The 19,711-nt window shown below is 30.7% G+C and overlaps 1 protein-coding gene across 20 annotated transcripts in view; it reads right to left on the reverse strand.

Moving 5' to 3' along the window:
• LOC143230323 (uncharacterized) overlaps positions 1-19,711 on the reverse strand; it is a 120,227-nt gene that overhangs the window by 49,157 nt on the left and 51,359 nt on the right. For all 20 annotated transcript variants that reach the window (XR_013016391.1, XR_013016392.1, XM_076463658.1 and 17 more), the window contains 6 exons: positions 18,685-18,779; positions 15,010-18,031; positions 13,837-13,940; positions 9,279-9,420; positions 5,496-5,670; positions 4,788-4,870 (listed from right to left, as the gene is read on the reverse strand). Coding sequence is in view for 18 of the 20 variants with exons in the window: in XM_076463658.1 (XP_076319773.1) it covers positions 4,788-4,870; positions 5,496-5,670; positions 9,279-9,420; positions 13,837-13,940; positions 15,010-18,031; positions 18,685-18,779 (3,621 nt within the window). In the remaining 2 variants the exon portion in view is untranslated. The remainder of the gene's footprint in view (positions 1-4,787; positions 4,871-5,495; positions 5,671-9,278; positions 9,421-13,836; positions 13,941-15,009; positions 18,032-18,684; positions 18,780-19,711) is intronic.

Consider the following 19,711-nt stretch of genomic DNA (forward strand, 5'->3'; position numbering starts at 1 on the left):
TAAAGGAGTGAAATCAAAATTGGTGGCCAAATGGGTAGATACGTTTATAGCATTATTTGGATTCTTATCAGTTACTATTATCTAAAAAAAACTGAAATGTTAAGTTTCGGAACAATAAAGCATTTGACAAAGATTTTCCAAAATGCTGTCACAAGTCATTTTTTGCAACACATATCTTATGCTACTGAAATTACTTACAAGTTAGAGAAATCCAAGAATTTGGAATATTCAATTAATACTTAAACAGCAACAGAGAAGCTGCTTCTATAAATCATGTACTATCCATAAGCTGGTAGCAATGCTGTTTGTACAGAATAATCAACCACAAAATCTTCTTTTTTTTTAGAAGTAAAATAAATTTGAAACTGGTAGCTACCTACTAAATACTGAGTTTTTTGTTTTTAAGCTTGCTCTCACACTTTCAATAAATATGTGACTTTGGGTTCTAAATGTACTTACGTCACACAATGCAGAGCATATGTCAACTTACCCAGAATTCTCCATTCTACCAAATAACAACCACATGTATGGTCTTTAAGAACTTTCTTATGAAGATGTTTACCTCAAATTGACTGCCAACTAGCTTGAAGCTGTGCTTTTGTCATAGCACAACAGTCCACAGGTGAATCAGGTGACTCATGGTGAAGTGCTGTTAATGAAAACCACACTAGGTAGGCAAGAGGAGGTTGTTTGATTCAAGAAACCAAACAAGATGAACATTAATCATCCTCTCCAGACAGCTAGTCATAGTAACTGGCCCATAATTACAAGGAGTCTTGGAATCCTTCTGTACACAAAATCTCCTGCTAAATCTGGTTAAAAACAACCAGAAGAAGAACAAGAGAGGGATGAGAGAGATGGTACAGCATCTCATAGTTATGATCATCAGGTCCAACTGACGTACTGCCAGACAAATAAAGAGTAAGCTAATGTTCCATCAGTGTGCATGGGCAATTACAATCATAAAGAAGATTTTCCAAAAGGGAAGTGATGATTTCTCACCTCATGACTTGATGGCCAAGAAAGCAGAAGACACAAATGTTTTGGAAAAGCTTACTCCCAACAGTAATGGCATTGCTATGTAGATCAGCAACTTCCTGGCCATTGTAGAGCAAGACTGAAAGAGGATGGAAAGCATACTTCTGCTGACTATCTGAATTTTATCCCAAATGTCTTTGCAACTGGTGATAGAAAAGCTGCTGGAATACAACTTAATCCAGAATTCTTTCTGTCTTTGATACCTGACCACCTGGGCATGGGACTATCTTGCTGGAAATAAATATAGCTATGAAGAGATTGATATCTGGGAAAAGTACCCTGACTTATTTCTGAACCTTCCATACCTCTTGACAGACAAGAGTTCACCAAGGACAAGGATATTATAGGAAATGTGTTTTGGATATAGAATAAATAGCAGCTTGAATAAGACAATCAGCTACTGCCTCCAAGAAGTTATTAATAGATAAAAGATAAAAAAAAACCAGCAGAATCACATTCTGAGAGAGCTAGTCAGCTTGCACTGTGGAACAAGGGTCAGGTGACACTGACCTCAGCTAATCTTGCTCAAAATGATGGGAAAATAATCACTGCCCCCATGGGTCACTGTCAACCCTCCAAGTAGAATAAGAAAAAGCAAACATAAACAGTTAGATAGCTCAGTAGCAGTAAAAGGCTGAATAGGTGCATGAAAATAGGTAACTGAAGCAGTACTGGAGACAGAAAGGTGGATCTAAGAGCATACACTCTACAGAATGCCCCCCCCCTCCCATCAATATCAGAACTACTCCAGAGAAGATTGTGTACATTAAATTCTTTGCATATAAAAAAGGGAAATGACAGCTCATTAATAAGATCATGAAGGTCTGATTGATCATAAATCTTTCCAGGAGATAGGTATAAAGAATATACAGTGATGGTACAACCCACAGAAATAAGGATGGGCACAGCCTCAAACAGTATATTGAGTGGCATGGACATGCTGGATACATACTGGTCAACCAGCAGTGCTACATCTCCATGAACTTATCCATCACAAAACCTGTTAAAATCTGCTAATCAGTGACAGTATCAGCAGGTCTCAAGAATATTTTCCCTTAGGACAGACAATCAGGTGCAGTGAAGGTCAAGTTGACACTTGTAGTGTAATATATAGGACTTTAGAGATGTGAATGACCCATCCAAAAAATAAAATATTTGAATAAGTGTGAGAGAATTAGTAAAAAAAGGGTCATAATAAGCCAATCATCAATGTCAAGGTTATCAAGTGACAGGAAAATAGTAGTAAAAACCCTGATTACGAAAAATGTAGAGTATGGTGTCAGGCCAAAAGAAAAGAAAAAAAACAACTAATAAGATATCCCTCCAATGGCAAAATGAAGAAAATGGCAGAAGAAAATGGATATGCTTCTTGTAACCTAAATCCATCTTTATCATTAAAAAGGATGTAACAAAGAAATGTTCATAATAACCTCACATTTCTGCATTTAAAAATTAAGTGTCTCCAGGTAAGGATTGAGCTGAGACAGGTTTATGAAAGACTTCCAATAGACTATTTTTTTCAGAACCACAAACAGAAAGAAGGATAAAAACTTGAAGAAGCACAAAAAATTGTTTTGATTGCTTTTTTCCCAAATCTGACTGGATAAGAAATCTTTTGAAGAAACATTAAGACCAAATTACACGAAAAGTCAAATCCAAGAAACCATTGGTGAACTAATGAACCAAGATAATCCACCCAACAGTCCAGAACAGAAGAGTCATTGAGTAAGGAAAGAAGAACAAACTTTCTTACTTCTACATTTTACCATTACATATGGCCAAAACGAACAAGTAGCTGATGTTGACTGAGAAGTAAACAATGGAGAAAAAACAGAAGGATAAATATTACATATTGTCTTGAAGAGTAATGCCTAACATAAATAAATTGAAAAGCTAAAACACTAATCTTGCTGGTTTCCTTCTTCTGAATGAGAAACTAGTGGAAGTTAAATTCTTTCAAAGATAAATGCTTGAGAGGTCAGCTGAAAGGTTGGGATATGACTACTTTGTAACACAACATGATGGGCTAAAGTGTTAAGGAAGCACAAAAGTCACATGATAATAGGAACTGAAACAGTGAATACCACAGTTATGGAAAACTGCAAGGCAGAAGTTTGATCCAGGCTAAGAAATCATGAAAATTATTATGCTGAAAAGAGTGGCCAAAAATGACATAAGTTACAATGTGCAAGGTAGAAATCTGACAATGGATTAAAGATGAGAGTTACATAGAAGACTCTCACCCTCAAGAACTGATGTGAGAGCCAAATATTAAGAAATCAGACAAATGAGAAGACAGTCTCACTATTAATATAAAAGGCTAATGACATTTTACTTATTTCTAAATGCATTGGCAATAACTCTTAAATCATAAAAATGTGGAAAAATTAAGATTCAAAAATTAAATAATTCAAAATAGATTCCTTGTTGTCTCTAAACATTATGTTAAAATGACACTATCATCCTCAGGTGTAACAGAAACTGTATGAAGATGCAAAATGAAGCACAGTTGAGAAAAAAAGGAAAATCCGACTCACAAAAGCTGTTTCAAAATTAGGGCTAATCGATGAATTATTCTCTTCAAACAATTAAAATTAAAAGGCCTAAGCAAAAATTAGGTTTTTGTCATCAGGAGAAAAGTTCAAGTTTTCTGCAAATGATTGTTCACATGAACATAAAACCTGCACTATTACCAGTGTAAGAGTTAGGCCTATAAAGAAGTTAACATTTCTAATATTGGCAGATATATTTTTAAATTTAGTTTGTTTTGAATTTCATGCATAGCTACACAAGAGCTATTTGGGCTACTTTTTTACCAACAAATAATGAGATTAACCATCACATTATAATGCTGCCACAGCTGAAAGAACAAGCATACTGAATAGTGGGAATTTAACTCTGTGACCCACAGATTGTGAGTCAATTTCCTTAACTACCTAGACATCTGAGGCCAATATTTTTAGGAGAGGCTGACTTCAGAATATATATTGAGAAAATTTAGCAGCACAACTATTAACAACAAAATCTAGATTATGGTAGGAAAGCAGAGATATGTATGATCTTTTTATACAAGTGCAGTACATCACAGGCAGGATGGGAGCCTGAAGATTTCTGGGTCAAGCACATTCAGAATCTTAAGTCACATGACTGTTGACAGTGCAGAGCAAAACTTGCAAATAGTATGAGAAAATTCCACATGTTGTATTGGTGATAAGGATATATTTTATGACAATCAGAATGGAAGAACAATAGGTAAAAGGCACACAGAATTCTATGAAAGTCTGTCACAACATAAAAAAATAAAATCAGAGTCTAACAAGAATATATTCTGAATAAAGATCCTTAGATCCTTCACAATTGAACACATCCTTGGCCAATTCAAAATGTTAAGTACAAACAGTCAGTACAAATGATAATCAAAAACTTCTTTAAATGAACTGTAACAGGAAAAGTAAACAACATCAGTCCCTGTGTTTTTATCCTACAACTTTAAAAATTCAGGGTCAAAATAAAATAATAAGTCCTATAATACAATTACAGATAAGTTGTTTGAATATTTATAGAAATATGGAATTAGTCTCTAGAAGATACTGTTCTTATTAAACTAAAATTATGATAAATATTAAAACAACTAATTTAAAATCAAAATACTAAAAATGCAACTTAAAACTAAAAAAATATTTACAGAATAAACACAAACAACTGTGAATTTCATACCTGTACAAACAGAATATCCATATAGAACTTACTTTTTAAGTTTTCTAGGATCTTGTTTTATTTGCAAAATCTTTTGATGCAGAGACATGCTGTTACTGGATCCAGAAGCTTCAGTCTGAAAGTAGAAAATTATTTAACAAATCTTCTGCTTTGTAATTAAGTTTACTGAATGATGTAATTAACACAATATGTTACTTACAGTAAATGCATAAAACATAATTATTAAAAGCAAACACAATAAAAACTGATCTACTTAATACGTGAAACACAAAACTACTGCTAAATAATAGACAACATTCAAAATGGTAACGTGAATGAAATATTTCGTTATAATATCAAGAAAAAATATATATCTTACTAGCAGAACTACATCTACAATTAATCCAAAACTTACATGTAAGGCTAAAAAAACTTAGGTAGATAACTTTTACTTTTTTTAGTTAAGTCAACATATTTATTAGATTATTCACCTCTGGTCTCTCTAGTTCACAATATATTTCTGAATAAGATAAAAAGAGGTAGGTATACATGGTGATTATAACAAAAACAAATCAAATTAATTTTTTTTAATTCTTGAAAACAAATCTGTCATGAAGAGCTTAGTTAAGATTTTTTTTGCCTTACTAGACAGACCTTGACATGAAATTACAAATAATTATGATATTGTATTATCACTTGAAATAAAAACTAAATTCAGTTATCACATATTGGAAGAAACATGGCTTAATATTGTAACTTACATCAAATGTCTGTAGAGCTTCAGAAAAGTCAGTTTGCAAAATGAATTTCATGGCAGGAGTTTGAAGTAGTTCCTCTCTTGGCATTACAGACTTACTCAGTGATCTTAAAGCTTCTTGACGAAAAGCTGTTTGATTACACTGATGATTTTTCAAGTATTTACTAAAGCTTCTATATCTAGAAAAATACATTTTTGTTCTAATTAACCTTTTATTTCATAACACTGTTTTACAATATTTAACTGAAATGAATGAAAAACATTCATATAGAGCTAATGTAACTATTTCACAATATTACCCAAGCACTGTTATATCTAGTTAACTCAGATTATTTCCTCACTTAAGTAATTTTAACCTTTTATTTTCATAAATGCACAGAAGATAACAACGAAAATTTGATATGGAGACAACTCAAAAGCTATTATGTACTAATGTTTTTAAAGTCATAAAGTGCAATAAATGTAAGTACAATTTTGATAAGTTAACTTGATGAAATGGTGTCTTAGAACTTAAAACAACTTTGTTTCAATCAATATCATGTGTTTTAAAATATTTATTTTTGTCATCTTTGGACCTCTAAACATTTATATGAATCACTCTCTTGAACAACATTCAATGGTAAAAGTGGACTTTGGCATACATGAAGTCAACTCAATATTTTAATCACAAATGCTAAAACATTTTTAAAAAGTATAAGATATAAATAATAATTAATTTATTTCTTTAAAATACCTTTATAAGATGTGTTTATGATATAATTAGCAATTTTATCTAAATTCTAAATTTTTAAATTTAAAATAGAATTTGAGCAGCTATTTACCTCTGGTAACATAACCATATACATTAATACAAGTCTCTTTTCACAACTTCCTTCTCACATGAGTGTCTTATGAACTAGTTTGCTCTTTATAACAGCTCTCTTCACCAGTAGGAAGGGCATATTTGTTGTCCATGACTTAGACAAAATATTAAGGGCAAAGAAAGAAGGAAGTAATGTGTCCTTCCTTCAGGAAGATTTATGGATTTGATATGTTAAGTTTTCAAATGTGTCACTGTACTTCTTGTTAGACAAACAAATACAATTCTCATAATGGAAATATCAAGGGGTCTAGAAATAAACAGGAGGCAACATACATCTTGGTAAAAGAAAAATGAAACAGATTTATTTAATTCCTTAGCAATGCAAAAATCACAAGATTTGTTTGTTTGTTCTTAGAATAAAGCTAGTGAATAGGTTTTGTGCATTGTGCCCACTGCAAGTATTATACTATGACATTTAACATTATATACTCTCAAGCTTACCACTTACTTAATGGGTGGAGAGTCATAAGAAAGGCTTAATAGAATGAATATTGTTGGCTCATAACTCTGTTTCACTTAAGTATGCTCCCATAAATTATGGTGCTGAGGGCTAAAAAGAGTGTAGTCAGATACTGCAAAAACATATTGTTTAATCACTAAATAACTAAATGAAAGTTACTATATAGAACTGAAAGAAAAGTAATGAAAAATTTTAAAAACCTGTTTAACTCAAATGAGCACAACTTTTTATGAGAATACACTGTTTCAAAAACTTGAATCAGGTAATCTCATGACATACACAATCAGATCACACTAAATAATTCCCAAATTACTGAGACTGTACTTTGTTAAAATAACATCTAACAGTGAGATTGAATAATAAAAAAAAGGCATCTTATCAGAGGTTTCAAGTCTCTGGCATTAACCTTTGACAAGTAAATGTTGTTTTCAAGTTTTGCTATATGTTAACACCATGAAACTCATTTTGGAACTCAAAAACTTTAACAGACAAAGCAGTGTCTTAATTCACAAGAAAACACAAAACAAGCAAAGCAGGGGAGTCCATGGATCATGCAGAAACTATAACAGTATTAAACTCACAGGAAATGTTATGACCGGTTGTAACTGTGTAAGGGGTTTCTAAGTACACTTACCAGAAAGAATTCCATTCACACAAGGCAATTACAATTCTAAGCCCTTATAGGAACTGATAAAACAAGGAAAATATATATGCTACATGAAAGAGCATCCCAACAAGCAAATACATACTGAGAACCACAGGTGTAGAATTCACAACAATACAACACTACTAAAATCTAGTTCTTACTTTTGAAATCAGTAAAGGAAATAAGTAATAAACAAGATACAGAAGCTTAGCCTCAAGCTAAAACCTTTTAGGAAACTCACAAAAGAATCATAGGATGCATTCTGAACTTAGAAAAATGGAAAATAAACAACAGCTAAGCGTGAGGAAGATATGAGATCTAGGGGCTAGAAAAGGATCAAATATTCTCACAAACCACATTTGTCAATAAAATAAAAATAAGCAGTGTTGAAAGGAATAAAATTGGTTATTAAAACTCATGAGAACTGACTGAAAACTCACACTACAGATTGCCATTCAGTTTAAAGAATAGTATGTGTGTGTGTTTTCTCATAACAAAGCCACATCAGGCTATCTGCTGAGCCCACTGAGAGGAATCAAACCCCTGATTATAGCATTGCAAATCCATAGACTTACTGCTGTACTGGTGAGGGGCAGTTTAAAGAAAAATGGTCAGTCATCTTGTCAGAATATAGAATGACAAGTAAAATGCTCCACAAAAGAACCAACAACAAATGATTTGGACTGAGCACTAAAAAATCTCTAAATTGGAGCAAAAACAAGTCACAGACAAAAAAGATAAAACAATGACAATATATCTTCAGTCACCCTCTATTATCCAAAAATAAACAAAATAAGATTAGAGAGAACCAGATGTAGCACTTCAATAAATATCAGAAAAAACACTGAAGCAAAGGCTGAAAGAGTATGAATTATTTTTTTACAAAGCAGCAAAGGTAAATACTTTTATGATTGATAAAAAGGTTAAAGAGAAGTAAGGCTCAGCATTTAACTTTGTAATAAATTTTCCAAATTCATCAGTAAAACAGGATACAGTTGTGGAATAAGCATACAAGAGAAGATGAGATCATTTCTAACACGACAGTATTTACCACAAAGGGTAGTTAACTTTGATGAAGTAACCAGTACAATGATAAGGTGTAATAATAACCAAGTATTACAGCAAATGCCTCCACTATTAACTTGTACATGTTTTTGCAAAGCTACCAAAATATCAGTAGATATAAAGTCCTCTGAGTCAAAAATATTTTATGAACCTAATTTAACTTATTGACAGATTTATTAAAAAATGTGGCAAGCTTACGTGGCAAGCAAGTTCAGATTTAAAAAACAACAACAAAAAAAAGCATTGTAGATGTAAAGGTTAACAATATTAAAAATGTTAATTTTAAGATTTTTCCATTTGACAAGCTACTTCTTATTTGTTTCTGGACAAAGTGTATGCATATTTATACTGCAAAGCATCAGAGAATGTTCAGTTGATTTACTTTTTAATTTAATGAATCACTGTTTTTGGTATACAAATTATGACTATTAATTAGTTAAAATTTTTAAAATGTTTCTTGAAGAAGCTGCATTTAATAAAATAATTATAAAACCATACAATTTTACAATATATATTTAGAAAAAGAAAAACATTTGGGGAACAATGAGGTTTATTGCAATGAATGAGCTTCATTAAGAAAAAGAATGACAGAAAGGTTTCTTCATTTCTTCATACAATGATTACCAAATATTCAACATTAATCATGATGACTATAAAGTGACTCAGTGCATTACTGTCCACTACTGGAAAGGGTAAATTGATTAAAAGGTTCATAACAATGAAATATAATAATTCACACAAAAAATGAAAATACCTAAGATCTAGTTGCTGGCGTTCTATTTTTTCAGTTATATCCACTGTTGAATCAGAACTTGATGGTGGAGACCAAGTTGTTTTACATTTGAGGTGATCAACATAGAAAATCCTTCCATGGTTGTCTACTTTCTTTTCCCAATCTATAATTAATCAACCTAATTTGTTCTTCTAGTATTACTGATTGTATAAACTTGATTATTTTCCATTTTTTACCAATATAGCATACATGCAAGCCAGATAATACCATGCAAGAAACAAAAATAAGTTTTGTGAAGTATATTACACCTTCAGAATCAAAATAAACAGTATTTTGTGTTGAATCTACATGCATACTACACTACTTTTCAATTAAAAATTTACATTAAAAATACATTTCATACTTGGTAAAATTTCAGTAAACCTATATGATGGATGTAATTTATTCATTGAAAGACAATTCAATTGTTTAGTTAAGTGATGAGTAATAACCTAGTATGTGGCATAACTGGGACTTAACATATTGTGAATCATACAGCTAGCTATTACTAAGCTCAAATACTTAATAAAAAAAAACCTACTTCCTCATGGGCTGATTTTATTGACACAAGAAAAATCAATTTCTTTTATAATTTTTAAATCAAAAGAGTATGTGTTTGCCAATTCATAACTAGTATAAAATAAATAAGGGTAAAATCATCTATTCTTAATAAATTATTTTAATTTGTCCAGTGTTATACTATTATTTGTTTTGTTCTACATTCTATAAGTTCTTCATCCAAACAATTTTGTTTATTACCAAAACATGTCACATCCAGTACTCTTATCAATACCAGAATCACTCACAAGAAACAGCTGCAATGGTATTAAAAATGATCAATATATAGAAAAAATGAACTCTTCAGTGTAGTTCATACCCAGATATCATAAATGACAAAGTTTAGTTGCAATAAAACTATATTTTATATGAAGAATCAGCTCTTTTAAAACTATAACCTATGTCGTAGTTTCTTGCAAAGTAACATTTGTATATCACATCAGTAGCCTAAGGCTATTTATTTGATATAGAGAAATATAACATAAATGAACAGCAAGGGGCCTTTTGCTCCATTTAGGTCATCGAATCCATTAAAGTAAACTTTAAATGTTAAAAAAAAAACCACACTCAAAGCCAGCCCTTATCAGTTAAGTATTTATTAAGCCCTCCTTTAAACTTCCTTAACCTGAAGGCAACCTGTTCCATAGACCAACAACCCTGTTAGAAAAATAAAGTTGTCTTAGATGAAGATGATGTTTTACATGCAAAAATTTATATTTGTGTCCCGCAGTCTTACCATTCTCACCATTAAACATATAAAAATAAAAGATGATGCATCAACACTATCAAGCTTAAACACCAAAATCATACAATAACCCTATTTCTTTTAAGATAAATTAAGTTTAGAAAACTTAAACTATTCTGATATGAATTTTTTTCCATCCCAGGTAACATCCTAGTAGCTCTCCAATGAACCCTTTTTTAACAATTCAGACTCCTTGCTGAGGAGGGAGTCCAAGGTTGGAAACAAATCTCCAAATCTGGCCTAACTAATGGCATATATAAGGACATTATAACTTCTTTAGATTTGTATTTAATATTTCTGCATATATGACCAAATATTTTGTTTGCTCTGTTGCTAGCAACAGCAGATTTAGGACTAGCTTTAAAAAAATCTGAATGAAAAGTAAATTATGTCACCTATACTTTTTATTTTACTTTTATAGTAATAAAAAAAAATAACTAACTTTTGGTTTATAATTAAGATCTGAATTTCTTAATATAAATTTTACCACACTACAATACCAATTTAGAAATCTAATCTACCAATTTATAATTTTAATGTTATCCACTAATGTTTTGAATAATTCATTTTAACAAACCTGTAAACAGTACTATACATTTTACAACTGTGCAGAAATGTAGTCAATTAAAGAAGATTTGAGGCAAAACTCACAAACCTAAAAGAAATACTTAATGACACAAGGTATGCATATCTGGGATCCAAAAAATAATCTTACAGAAATAAGAAGGATTTGAGTTAAAGTGATGACAAATTCTATAATTTATGTAAGTTGTTTAAGTCTTAACTTCTTGAATTCAATACAAAATGTTATAACAATTCTCACTTTCCTGTATCACATGATGTATCTGGACTTCTTTCACTCATAACTTTCTTAGATCAAAAATAGGCTATTGCAATTTCCAAACAATTATGAACATAAATTACACATAACTTTGATTTACTGATATAAAAAAAATGATCAAACCTACCAAAGAAGCTCCACCTTCTTTTCTGGGACTTTTGAGATTGTTTGCTAATCACCTTTACACAATTTATGGACATGTTTATAACCAACAGAAAGAGCAGATTCTCCTTTACATAGATCATATAAGCCATTATTTAATTTTTGTACTGTAAATCATTACTTAGCAGAATTACTTGTTTTTCACTGATTATATTTTCCACTGCAAATGTGAATGGAATTTTTGAACTCAGAAAATCAAACAAATTATACTAGTTTGGGAACATTCTGTTTTAGTGACTGATATATTTCTTAAAGCTACATGAATTTTTTTAGGCATCCAAACCTGTAGATCAAGGAGATTTATGGAAAAACATCTTTCAATTTTACTCAAGTACAAATCAGCTCAAGTACACAGTAAGTACCACAAATCTTTTTTTAAATATGTATATGTTTTACTTGTTATACATTTCTTAATAAAAATAACCAAAATGTAAAAATCTGATACTTCTCAGCTTAGCCTAAAAACTTCAATGAAATAAAATGTTTAAATTTCACAAGGTTAAATATGTAATTAACATGACATCTCACAATCACATCCCATTTACATTTGCTCTATAGTAATCAGTTAACAGGCTTTTACTGTGGCATATTCATTTTGACACAGAATTTACATCTCCAGTAGGTACAAAATAAATCAATACAACTATAAAATTAAAGTGAAAACATATGTGTAAAAAGTTAAGAGTTGAAATAGTTATGATAAGGGTGTCTGAACTTTCTAATGAATACTGCAATCACAGCAGTGGAAAGAATGTTTACAGAACAAGACTTTAAAAGAGTTAAAAACAACAACAAAGTTTTGCAGAATTTCATCATATAATTTGTACATAATCAGGAAGTATGAACTGCTGATTAAAGTGAGAGAATGGTCAGGTCCAACCCTATAAAACAAATTTCAAAACCTCAGTACACTACTCTAGAACATAATAAAGCCAACCATCTTACAAAAATTTGCTTGCAATCTCAAAAAAATGAGAGTTTATTCTCCATTGTTGTTTACTAATTTACATGTATCATCTGCCATTATATGTACATTGAAAAAATTAAAAGAACATATTGACTCCCTGTGCAAGCAATAAAATGAAATAAGTGATGTTGTAAATAATTTTTAACTAATCACGAATGACTAGCACCTGACTTGAAAACTGTCATTCTCCATACAAAAGTCATCAAATGCACTAAACAAACTCTTCTCATCATAAAAACTCACACTTAAAAATGTATACTATAATTTCAATTAGAATTTATTATTTAAACCATTTGAAATTTTGTACAATCACTTATGATTTGTTGTCTAGCAGAGCACTCTTAAAGAAGCTGTAAAAAGAACATTGAGCATCTAATTAAAGAAAAACAAATTTGCTGTTATAATGTCATCTATTTTTAGTATTTAAATATAAAAATTATAAGATGTAAAACATTCTGTATTCTTAAAATAATAAAAACACTTTTTACTCAGTAAAGGCCTGGAAAACTCACAGATGATTCTATCAAAAATATTTATCAAACAAGATGTGTGCAACTAAAAGCTTATCAAATTTCATTGAAGGGCAAGTAGTAATTTCAGAATTACAACACACATTAATATGTACTGCTTCACAAGTACTGGGTCAATCACTCTGAGTAAACTTTAAAGCAGATGATTAATGGACACTGAAAAAATGGCCTAAATAATAAAAAGATCAAATTGAACAAGTAAGAAACCTTTAGAAAGATTGGTTAATTATGAAACATGTCAAAAGTTGAATGAGTATAACCTACAAAAGATGTAGATATATAAACCTAAATAACACACTCCTACAATTAGGTTGAACTATAACCACAGATTAAGGTTAAATATCAGATTATTGATGGATAGTTAGCAAAAAACAGTAACTGCAAACAAATACCATCATAAGTACAATACAAGTTAGAAACAGAAGTAAATAATGAAATTTGCTGTCAATATTCCAGGAAAAATGGTTAAACAAACACATGTATTTGCAGCAAAGATAATATTAATTCTATGAATCTGTTTAAATTTCTGTGATAAATTCACTGAAGAAACAAGTAGAAGTAAGATAACTATTGTACATAATAACAGAGAAAGCTCAAGACAAACCTGAGATAAAATTTAAATTTATATTTTAAAGTTATTCTACAATACACAGAGGCTATCTAGTTTATTTAGGTGTCTAATTCTACCAAGTTTGCTACATTCCATATAAGGATCAAAATTTCTCATATAAACTTACGGAGAGGTAATTTCTCCAGTGAATTGTGCTTTAAATTTTCATTAGTCACGAATACTGTGTGCCTTAGTTTTTTCTCTGCTGAAGAAGAAATATTGGATATGGACCTAGGAAACAATATATTCTACATCACTGAAAGTTATTTTGAGTTGAGGAGAATTTAGAAGTAAATGTAATAATCACAACAATAACTGTATATCTTAGTCATTTGGCACTTCACTGTATGTTAGTAATAGAACATAAATTTAACAATTACAAAAATTACCAACAATCAGTATAATTCACATACAAACAGCACACTATTTTTATTAGCCCTGGATTTAGTCTATAAGCTCAAACAGGAGTGAAAATCACAACAATTTTTATTCTTTTAAAGGGAAATTCTGTTTATAACAATGTAAGCCAAAACATTAATCATTCTAATATCAATAACATTCAGATTTTGTTCAATCACTCAAACATAGATATTCAAAAACAGAAACAGTACATCACCTGATATCAGAACTTAAACAGTACAGCCATGAGCAACAACTTTGTTAAATCTGCACAGTTACTAGCAAAAGATAAGGTTTTTGCTATCAACACAGTAATCAAATAAAATAATAAGGAAAAAGGAATTTGCAGATGTACGTGGAATAAACAAATTCAAAACTGATAAAATTACAAATTTAGAGGGTAGAAATAATGTTTTTGAAAGATTTATTTAAGTTTTAAAGTTTTGAGGTTCTGTTTTTTTTTTACCTTAAAATTAATTGTGTGACACAAGAATCATATTTTACAGGCTTATAATAATTTCCAAAAGGACATTTTCAGATGAATAACTTTGTAGCTAGTAGGAAGCACTACACTGTGCAAAAAGGAATAAAAACTCCACTTTCAATATTGCAATAAAAATCTTTAGTAAGGGACAATTTAATATTGTATTTATGCATGTAAGAAAAGAAACAACAAAAACTCCTATTGAAAACAGGAGCATGAGTCATCAAAATTATTCATAAAACATTCATTATTTTTAAAATATTCAACTAAACTGACTCAAGATGTTAAACTTTTGTAACAGATAAACAGGTTCAAATTCTTTGGTTCATGTTGGAATTACTTTGAAAAAAAATTCTTACACCTGATTTTCATCATCAATCCTCACAAAATAATTCCAGTAAACACAAATATATTTACCTTGGAAAATTTCTAAGCACTTGAGAATCAGTAGCAAAGTTGCTGTGGGAAGTTTTTTTGAGATACTGTAATACTTCTTTACTGGTTATTGTGCTCCTTAAATCATCTTCTGACATAAGTTGAAAGGATATTGGAGATTTTGATGCCCCAGGAATTGTATTGTAAATTGAAATTTTAGTGTCTTTTTTTTTGGTATGTTCTGTTAACACACAAACATGTTCATCATCCAATTTAGTACTGCTAGCAGCACTAAGGTCAGTTATTGGATAAACATAACTTTCAGTAGCTTTAGATGTACTTGGACCAATGTTTGTAAAAAGACCACTACACTCTTTTACAGATTCAGTGTCTTTCAAAAGGTTATTACCATTTTGTAACTCTTCTAAAGTTGTAATTTTTTCTGAATCTGTAATATTGTGTGATACACCATTATTATGTTGAACTGTGGTCTGATTAAAGTCACTAAGATGTTTATGCTGATCAATGGTTGGTATTCCTACAGTTCTCTTAGGAAGATGGTTTCTTTCAGTTAAACCACAACTACTTTTGTTTGTAATAGGTAGATCCAATGACTCGCATATAGAATCAGATGGTGTAGCTACACTAGTTGGAGAGTATTCACAGTTTTTCATAGAGTTAAGTTTTACATCATTGCCGTAATCTTTTCCTTCCAAATTTGGTGATGTATCAAGACATTCATAAGAACTGGTATCAGTATCCACTACACTAGTCATTTTGTTGCCTAAGTAGTTAAAAGAACAATAAGGTGTAGTTGACACACCCTCATTTTTTTTAAATATAATGTCTGATGTCTCTTGATATTCCATTCCCATACCAAATGTCGTACAAGTTGTGTTTGAAAAATTATTACATTCATTTTTCATCATGGACGCATCACTGGTAAAGCTTAGAGAACACTGACATTCTTGTACCATACTGCTTGTTGCATCAGAAACACATGATGCCTTTTGATGATCCCTGGGGAGTGTGAATGTCTGAGCTGTGGTAATTGAAGGCTTATGTGTATATACAACCTTATATTTTCCAACAGAGACATTACACAGCTTCTCATTTTCAGAGAGCAATGTGGACCTTTTGTCATTAATACTAGATGGATAACTCGATCCAAGCACCACACTAGTTCCTGTATCAACAATACCTGAGAGATGTTGGTATTTATTTAAATCCTTAGCTATTTCGTCAGTGAAGTTAGTGAAATGCTGGTTTTCTTCTACCACTTCAGTGTTTTTTATATTAATAATAGAAGAGGGATTACAAGATATGTGTTTTACCTTGGATTCTTCTTTAGTGGAGCCTGAGAGATACAAGTATTTATTTATGACCTCTGGTGTTTCATAAATTATTCGAAGTGAATGGTTATATTCACACACAACATCAGCTTTGGCATCAGTAACACAAGAGGAATGCTGGTATTTATTAGTTATTTCTTCCGTAAGGTCTGAGTGTTGTTGATAACCATATACCTTTTTAGGCACTCCATCAACAAGTACAGAAGGCTTTTTTTCTTTGTTCAACACCATGGACACTTTATCAGTGATTTTGTGAGCCTTCTTTTCTTTGTTGATCCCATTTAATGTCTCATCAGTGGAGCCACAGAGATGCTGGTATTCTTCTTCTTTCTCAGTCATTGCACTACTGAAGTTAGAATGATGCTGGTATTCATGTTTCATCTTGGACACTTCACCAGTAAATATAGGACTGGGATATTCATTCTCCACTTTGTGCACCTCCCTAGTGAAGCTAGAAGAGTGTTCATATGCATGTTCCATACCACACACTCCATAAGCAATATGTGAGAGATGTTGGTTTTTGGGTTCCATCTTATCCTCTTCATCAGTGAAGTGTGAGTGATGTTTTTTTGTGTGTTTCATCCCAGATATTCCATCAGTAAAGATACAGGGATGTTGGTATTCATGATCTATCTTGGATAATCCCTCAGTAGTTTGGGAAGACTTTATTTTTTTGTGTATCTCCTTGGACATATCATCAGAAATGTTATAGGGTTGCTCATTGTGAGCTGTATCACCAATACTGGAATTACAACAGCAGTCAAAACTAGTTTCTGCTACTATATTACAGTTATCTGGTTGATAATTTTCAAAAACAGATTTGTTAGAAGGTAAGGTATTAACCATAAAGCATGCAACTTTTGCATTCTTACTTGAAAGATTAGAACCTTTAGACTGAGATAAGTTAGGAACAGTGGAATAATTTTCATCAAAAATGTGTAACTTTCTGTTTTCAAAATATTTGTTTGGACTATACAATGTATCACTAAATTCCTGAGACATAGGTGAAGACTTACTCATGTCTTCATTATTAAATATGGTGCGTATCCGCAGTTCATTGGAAGGAGATGCTAACATCATGGTGAGATCATGTTCACCTTCAGAATATTTTTTGTTTAGATTTGGTTCAACTAGTTGCATAGTTTTTTGATTACATTTCATAGAAGATAAAGGGAGAGCACTTTCTTCTACATTTTGATTTTTAATTGCAGACTCATTTTCACACTTACATGAAATAATATTAGAACTGTTCAGGGTTCTTATTTTTTTGCTGTCCATTTCATTGTGTGAATTTGTCACTACTGAGAAAGGAGTGATGATCTTTCGATTAAAAACAGTTGTAGATGACTCAGCACTTGATATTCTTGACACATTTTCCTGATCACAAGTTATATAATTTTGCACTGGAGTGGAAAAAGTTGTTACAACATCAGTTTTATCATCATCCTTATGACTGCAATGAGGCCAAAGATTTCTTACTGTTATATTCTCATTATTTTTCCTATTATGAAACTTTTCACATAAAGCAAAGGTTGCACTTTGTGATGGAGCTGACTCTGTAATATGTTGATTTATGTCTATTGAAAAACTCTGTGGCAACTCTTCAGATGTAACAATAGACTGTCGTCTTGATGGAAATGACGATGATGATGAGAAGCACTGGATTTCACAGTATGCCAAATTTTCTCCAAAATTTTGTTCAGTCTGTATTACTAACGAAAAGAAAGACTCACAAACACATATTAATAATTTTTTAATAATTTCCTAAACTAGAACTGCTTTTAAACCTAATTTCTCTGTTATGATAAAACAATTTTCCTTCAATTTCTTTATTTCCAGTATCTGTATAGATACTGTAAAGATAGTATCTGTATCTTTATAAATTTTGTTTAGCAAGTTTATTTGCTCCCAATAACATTATAGCCCATGTTTTGAAAACATCTATGCTTTAGAAGATTTGTTTAAAATTTTTATTGATCAGTTTAATTAAGTTTTTAAATAACATAAATTGAAACTAATACATTGTATTTACTTTTTAAGTAAAAAAATTTCTTTTAATGGAGTTTACAATTAATTACTTATTAATTAAAACAGTAAAGTGAAAAACTATACAATGAAGACACTGGAAATTTTTTAAAGATCAACAAGAAAACTTAAAAAAGCTTGCATATCATTCATTAACATAATACAGCACTTGTAGGTCCAACAAATATATTTTCAATGTAAAATATAATTTTTAATAATATAACTTAAGAAGATCCTCTAACTTTAGTCCCTCAAGGATAAAAAAATAGTAAAAAAAAGAATACTTGTTTTATATATATAATTATTTTACCTAATCATTATCACATCTAAATACTCTTACCAGAGTAGTTTTCTACAGTGACTGAAAAACTGATTTCTCCTGAGGCAGTAGACTGATCCACATTTGTCAGGCCAAAAGTAAAATTAATAGGAGGACTGAGTGGAATGTCAAAAAGTATTTTATTCCAAGATCTAATACATGTAACAATAGTGCAGCAAACAAAGAGAAAATAGAAGCCACAATTTTTACTAATACATCATTAACCACAAATACTACATTGTCTATATTTCATTAAAAAGCATAACACGAATCTCAGTGAGAAAAGAAAAAAAATTAATTTCTCTTATAATAAATAAATTTGAATTCTGACTATTGCAGAAGTAAAATAAGAATTACAAGTAAAAACCTGGCAAGCTAGTATGATGTGATACAAGTAAGGACAAACCAACTCTAAATCTTGAGAGGCCACAATAACTTAACAGGTATGTGAAAAACAAATGATAAATGATTATATTTAGGTAACACTTTGGTAATTTTAGCTTCAGCAAATAACAGAACTAAGAAGTTCTAATTTTAAAACTAGGATGTTTAAATTTAGTCATTAAATTTATAATTCCATTTACAATTTCTACATTTAATGATTAAACATATCTTGCATTGTCAACTGTCTGATGGATGTAAAAAAATCTAGCTAAAGGATTTCAGTTTGTTATTCTCCATCAAAAAATAATTCAAAAGTATTATTTTTTAGAATTTCAAATATTATCCATCAAACAGTTAATATAAAAATTTGGAAATGTGAAACCTTTTCAAATTAAAACACAGTGTCTGAGTATGTTCTTGGATATTTTCAGTTATAATTGTAGCAAAGTCAATAAAACTTAATTTCATGTATTCAAGAATTTGCAATATAATAAGAATGTTATTAAGTTTGTTTGCTTGTTTTTTGAATTTCATACATAGGTTTACAAGGGCTATTTGTGCTAGCCATCCCTAGTTTAGCAGTGTAAGACAAATGATAAATGCATTTCCACCAGCATATCTTGGGCTATTCTTTTACCAATAAACAGTGGGATTGACCATCACA

Source organism: Tachypleus tridentatus, chromosome 10, assembly GCF_004210375.1.
Source record: "Tachypleus tridentatus isolate NWPU-2018 chromosome 10, ASM421037v1, whole genome shotgun sequence".
In the NCBI taxonomy this organism is placed as follows: Eukaryota; Metazoa; Arthropoda; class Merostomata; order Xiphosura; family Limulidae; genus Tachypleus; species Tachypleus tridentatus.